The following is a 7,093-nucleotide window of genomic DNA, read 5'->3' on the forward strand; positions in this document are numbered from 1 at the left end:
GATCTGGCTTATTTGATCAGATAGTGCTTTGCTGCACTATTTATAGTAGCAGTTTTGAATAAATTTTTCTCTTATTGGGCAACCTGAATGTAGTTTTTTTGAGGGCTGTAATAAAAAGTGGAATGACCATTTTTTACCTGTTTACTCTTTTTGTATATAGAAATTAGGCTCACTGCTCGCAGTGTATGTGTCCATGGTATATTAATCAAATTGGTTAGCATTCCTGATTATGGATTATATATAGTATACTTACATGAATACTCCAAACCAAGGAAAATAACAACATGTGCCAAAGATATTTACTTAGCATGCTTTATTGGCTAGTGTAATAACTAAAAAAAAGCTGCCTGTATTAACCTGGTGCTTTCCGCTACCATTAGGATTCTTTCTACGCCCATCTGCTATCGCATAATTGATCTGTATGGTTTTGAGGCATTGTTTTATTTTTTGTATTGTTTGTCCTAATAAAGTTATAACTTTTTATCAAAAAGATTACAACACTTCTTGATTCAGCGTGCAGTTTAATAACTGTTGAACTGATCGGTATGTTTAGAGATACAGAAAACAATGTAGAGAAACCACATTATCTTGGGAAAGTTAATAAACTGAACTTTATTGAGAACCATTAAAAAAGTGTACATACACAGTTAGCCAATAACTGGCACCAGCCGCCAGCAAAGCCTAAAGAATTTTTACAATACATTTGGTTTAAAAGGTATAGATAATTAAAAAAAAGATCAAATAGAGTAACGATATAGTACAACCTATAGGAACATAGTTATATGAGTGACATAATGGAGTAATACTCAGTAACTAGTATAATCAGTATCCTATATAGAAATGAACTTCCAATCACGGCATGGTATAGAAAACACTAAACCAATGCTAGACTTTAGAACATAGCAAAGTTAAACATATTTACAGAGCTGTAATGTGGTACCAGGTACGCCTGGTTGTGTTTTGGCGTAAAGAGCCTTCGTCTGAGGGAGTGGCCAAGTATTACACCCAGCTTCCATAAATATAAGTCAGTAGCCAATGATGTTTTGCGTATCAGCAATATAAAGTGTACCAAGATAAGTTGTCAGTGCTTATTGGCACATGTGACCACCCGAACCTGCCCATCGATCGGATCATCAGAAGTGCCGTATGAAGCTACGATCACGTGACCTGGAGCCACATCCGCATGGTCAAGTGAGCGGGCACCCAGCCAACCGAGCACAGTGTCACCATAGGAGCAGACACGACCAAGGATACAAGCGAGGAGGAGGCTAGACCACCACTGACAAGAGGGGAGACATATCGGAAATGAACTCAATATATTGAAAAAGTGAATAGGCATCAAGTCAGTCTGATCATGTACAAAACCTCATTGTCCAGGTTCACAATAAAGTTTATTTTATTAACTTTCCTAAGATGATGTGGTTTCCGTACATCATTATTTTATATGATTTATAAGACTTGATGTCAGAGTAGATTGCATTGTCTATAATGTATCATATAACTGTAAAGAGTGATTATTGGTAGATTATGTAGATTATTAATAGCGAAATACTCAACAGAATTGGTTAAACCGAAGAACAAAAAACCTCAGAAAAGCTCACAGAACTTCCGACACGTGCCCCCTCAACTCTTTTCAATAAAGTTATATTTAAATGTTATTTATGGTAAACTGTATAACAGATTTGATTTGGATTTTCTTACAAACAAGCCGTTAATTATAATTTTATATTTGTACTTGGAAAGAATAAAATAAAGAGAACTCATGAGACAGAGGCAAAAAAATCTCCCAAGACTCGCGTCACCTGGCACCCTGCCGTTTATTACTATATAAATATCTGGCCATAAAGCCATTGTGGTTCATATAAATCTTGTGTGACGACCACATAACGTGACGGTGATGATCACTTTCTCCTCTGGGACATTTCTACACCAGATAACTAATATTCACAGATTCTGCACTAGATTTCCTGATGAATAATGATAAATACCGGCTGTAAGTATTAGCAGGAAATCTCCAGATATCATCCAGACTGATTGCAGTGGAAGATTTTTTTGTGATTTGAAAAAATAAGTAAATGTCTTTTAATTTTCTAATTAAACGTTTTATGAAGCTTGACACTTTCCATATAATTATTCAGATTTTTCATATTCTTGACCTTTTACAGATACTTTGGCATTTTTTTTAAAATGTGTAATATCTGTTATTGTTTTAATATTTTTCACATTAAAAATTGCATCATTTCATAGCTTGTTCATTCTGAAATGCAGGAAAGCAATTTCACAGCGGTCACTGAGTTTTTTCTTTTAGGATTTCAAGGCAGCCAAGGTTTCAGAATTTCACTGTTCTGTCTTTTCCTGGTGATTTCCTGTGGGACAATATGTGGGAATCTCCTGATCATCACCCTGGTGTCCACCAGTAAGAACCTCCACACTCCAATGTACTTCTTCATCTCACAACTGTCAATCAGTGACATCTTGATTATCACAGATATTGTCCCCTACTTGCTCCACGTATTGATGAATAATGGGGGGAGCATTAGTCTTATTGAATGCATCACTCAGTTTTATTTTTTATGCGCCTCTGAATCATCTGAATGTTTTCTTCTCACTATGATGTCTTATGACAGATATGTGGCCATCTGTAATCCTCTGCGTTACTCCACCATCATGACAAATAGACATTGTGTGATATTATCAATTACCTGTTGGCTGTTTGGATTTTCTTTTCTTTTAATTTTTTTAATAAAAATTGCAAAGCTCAATTTTTGTGGCGCAAATACTATTGACCATTTATTCTGTGACATTGTCCCTTTACTAGAACTTGCCTGCTCTGACGTCTTCATTATTCACTTGGAAATTTATCTTGTGTCCATTTTAAATGTAATTATCCCATCCACAATCATTGTAATATCCTATGTGTATATTGTATTAGCAGTGCTAAAGATCCCATCAAGTACCGGTAGACAGAAAGCCTTCTCCACCTGTAGCTCCCACCTCATTGTGGTCTCCTTATACTTTTGGACAATTTTCAGTGTTTATGTTGTCCCAACAAAATCCCAAACACTCACCATGAGCAAAATCCTATCTCTGCTATATACTGTGTTTACTCCCTTAATTAACCCCATTATATATAGTCTAAGAAATACAGACATTCGGAAAGCCGTACAGGAAACACTTGGTATGAAGGTAGATAGTTATGAATGTAGATAGTGAAACGACAAGTAAGCTTTTTATTATTTATAATGGAGATTTGTTATGGTTGGGGATGAGGCCTTTCAGATGTGTGAAAACCTATTGAAGCCATATTCTAGTCGGGACTTGAACCACACTAAAAGGATTTATAACTACAGACTGACCAGGGCCCGAAGAACAGTAGAGTGTACCTTTGGGATTCTAGTCTCAAAATGGCACATTCTTGCAACAGCCATTAATCTAAAAATGGAGACAGTCAATGAGGTGGTCAAAGCCTGTGTGGTTCTCCACAATTACATAATGGCTAAGGAGCGACCCAACATTGAACTGGATGAACCAGTTGCAAACCCATTGCCAGATTACCAGCATCACCCGCTGCAGTCAACTGTTGAAGTTGGCAACATGCGGGACCAATTTGCTGCCTATTTTGATTCTGATATTGAACGTGTTGCATGGCAAGACAATATTGTGGAGAATGTCCTGTTGGGTTTGGGTCTGTACCAGTTATGTTTTAAATGTTAATAATATTTTTGGTTAATAAACTTTGTGTTTTGATATTTTGACCGAATCTCCTATGTATTTCCTCTAAAAAACACTTATGTTGTTAGTGGTAAGTTAGGTGATGTCATTACGTCCTGATTCTGTTTTGCAGTATCTTCAGTAGACTGAAGAGATGATGGAGGTATAATACAAATCAGATCTACACTCATCAAGTCAGGTGTCATAAATAATGAATTCATGATGCACAAATAACAGCCTCATGAATTCACTATTTCTGACATATGTTCAGATGAGTATAGAAATGCCTTGTATGACCTCCATCGTCTCTTCGGTTAGTGTGAAATAGATTATGTACACTGAAGAAAAAATGAAGGTTATACAAGGCAGTTCTCTACTCACCAGGTCAGGTGTAATAAATAATGAGTTCAATCAAGACACATAGTTTTGTGCATCATGAACTCACTATTTATGACACATGACCTGTTGAGTATAGTTCTGCTTTGTATTACCACCATTTTCTCTTCAGTCTGCAACACGAATTAATCCGACTGTAGAGATTATGGAGAAAATACAAGTTATATTTATTTTTTGCCAGCTCATAGCTCTATACCAAACACACAATGCTGCAGTCTTATACTTAATAACTACTGAAGCTATGAGTTGGCAAAACAATATAGTGTGCGGCACAGTGTTTTATTAGGCGCATGGTGTGTGTTGCCGGCGGCGAAATACACAAATAACCAAACATTATTGGAGGCAAAAAACATTATTATTTATTTTGTTAACAATAAAAAAATTTAACTGCACCTGCTTGGGGTAGAGTGATGGAACTGTGGAGTATGTAGCTGTGAGGCCTGGCAAAGTGTGGACAATGCAGGGGTGGCATGAGAAGGGGCAATTAAAGTAGTGGGGTCTGGCAGTTCGGGGATGGGGCTTGGAGCATGAGAAGAAGGCAGAGACACACTGGAAGGGTGAGACAAACCAGACATTACAGACACATTGGGAGGTGAGGGGGAGGAATTGAGATAGTCCGCTGTTTCTTTTTCCCTCGGTGGGCTCATTTCTTGTGGCCTGGTCATAGTGGCCGACCTGTCAGGGTCTGTGTGCCGCTGCTGCTGCATGGTTTTGGTGGGAGAGCAGAAGGCCATGCCAGGGTCCTGCTGCTGCATGGTGGTGGGGAAGGCCATGCCTGGGTCCTGCTGCTGTTGCTGCATGTTTGTGGTGAGAGGTTGGAAAGCCATGCCAGGGTCCTGCTGCTGCATGTTGGTGAGGAAGGCCATGCCAGGGTCCTGCTGCTGTTGCAAGGTTGTTGTGCAAATGGCGATGCCAGGGTCCAGCTGCTGTTGCATGGTTGTGGTGTGGAAGGCCATGCCAGGGTCCTGCTGCTGCATGGTGGAGGCAGTGGAGGAGGTCCAAGCAGGAGCAGCAGTTGTTATGGTGGTAGCGGTGGGCTGTCCAACAGCACTCGGCATGGTGGTGGTGTCCGGCAGTGCTTGAAATGGAGGTGGCCATGCAGTGGTATGCAGCAGAGCTCGGCATTAAAGTCTAGCATGACAGTGTTGGCACAGGTGGATATGCCACCACTGTCTGCAGAAAATACCGACTCTGCTGCATAGCCTGCATGTAAGCAGCATTGCAGGCCTGCATAACACTAAGCTGAAGATCAGGAGTAAGGTGTTCCGACATGCCCTGTTCAATTTGATTAAAAAATGATCTGCTGGCCTCTGGAGGTTGGCTTTCACTTGATCAAGGCTTTTCCTCCTGGATACGCGTATTCATATGGTTTATGGCACTATCTAGTCGGTCACCCATCGCCTTGAGTCCATCATGAAAGACCGAACTCAAGTGCAAAAACTCGGGCATGAGTGACCTGTCTGAGGCCCCCTGCTGCTGCCGGGAAGAGCCCCCCAAAAATGAGGCAGAGGACTGGGACAGGGGAACACCTTGATAAACCAGCTTCCTGGTCTCCAGTCTGTGTGGTAGACCCACTTGCAGCAGCACTGCGCGAAGGCTGGGATGGGTCCGTGACTGTTTAATGAAGGACCGCTCCAGAACCAGGGTCAAGAGTGCTGTTCCATGTGCTGTGAAAAAAGAAAAAAACACATTACTACCAAACATTTACAATAGTAAAGCGCCAACTCCTGTGGATTAGAAAAATACAGATTAGGCAATCCAACACAACCCATTACACCAGTAAAAATCTCTGGGCACGGACCGGTCTCAAAAATGCAACGATGCGGTGCGGTGATCCTTGTATTTGTGGATCCTTGCTCCAGAACCACTAGGAACCCAGCTCTCTTGACGAAGGTCCTTGTTGAAGCGATCCTTCATCGAACACCAACGTGTTTTGACTTTGAGCACTGTTGAAAAATATAAATAATGGTTAGACAATGTACTTTTGACCGTGATCTCACAACTGTGTATGATGAGAGAAACTCCTGAGAGATTCTGTCATCACACACAGTTGTGTGATCTCGGTAAAGGTCACTGCTGCAGCACACCGCATTGCAATACTTACAAAATACATTTCGGACTTGAGTCGGGGCATTGTCTCAGCCATCCCTCATCTCTTTGTCCACCTCATTTCATAGTCGCCGGATCATCACGTTGTCCGAGTGCTGCCGAACCCGGGTGTCACACAACGGGACTCGCTCATGGACAAGGGAGAAAAGGAGGTCATTTTCAATGAGGTCCTCATCACGTTCTGGAACCTAAAAAATAAATAAAGACTAGTGTTGAGCATTCCGATACCACAAGTATCGGGTATCGGCCGATACTTGCGGTATCGGAATTCCGATACCGAGTTCCGATACTTTTGTGGTATCGGGAATCTGTATCGGAACCATATTCATGTGTAAAACGATGACGTCGCGGCTTCTGATTGGTCGCGTGACTGCTCATGTGACCGCTCACGCGACCAATCAGAAGCCACAACATCATCGCAGGTCCTTCACGGGCTCATTCTTAGGAACCGAGGCTCCCGGTTACATCGGTAAGGTCCAGGGGCCGCCGGAGAGGTGAGTATATCAATTTAAATAAAAAATATGGATATACTCACCTCTCTGGCAGGCGACGGTCATCGATGGCCCTTCACGCTCTCATTCTTAGGAACGGAGACTCCCGGTTACATCGGTAAGGTCTAGGGGCCTCCGGAGAGGTGAGTATATCCATATTTTTTATTTTAATTCTTTATTTTACACATGAGTATGGATCCCAGGGCCTGAAGGAGAGTTTCCTCTCCTTCAGACCCTGGGAACCATTCCGATACTTTGCGTCCCATTGAAATGCATTGGTATCGAGTATCGGTATCGGCGAGATCCGATATTTTGCCGGTATCGGCCGATACTATCCGATACCGATACCAATGCATATCGGAAGGTAACACTAATAAAGACATTAA

General features: G+C 41.4%; 1 protein-coding gene across 1 annotated transcript; it reads left to right on the forward strand.

The window, feature by feature from the left end:
- Window positions 1–2,262: 2,262 nt before the first annotated feature.
- Window positions 2,263–3,210, forward strand: LOC143774692 (olfactory receptor 11L1-like). Its single transcript, XM_077262453.1, has one exon. The coding sequence runs from the start codon at window positions 2,263–2,265 to the stop codon at window positions 3,208–3,210; it is 948 nt and encodes a 315-aa protein (XP_077118568.1).
- The last annotated feature ends 3,883 nt before the right edge of the window (window positions 3,211–7,093 follow it).

The sequence above is a fragment of the Ranitomeya variabilis genome, chromosome 5 (genome assembly GCF_051348905.1).
Source record: "Ranitomeya variabilis isolate aRanVar5 chromosome 5, aRanVar5.hap1, whole genome shotgun sequence".
Taxonomy (NCBI): Eukaryota; Metazoa; Chordata; class Amphibia; order Anura; family Dendrobatidae; genus Ranitomeya; species Ranitomeya variabilis.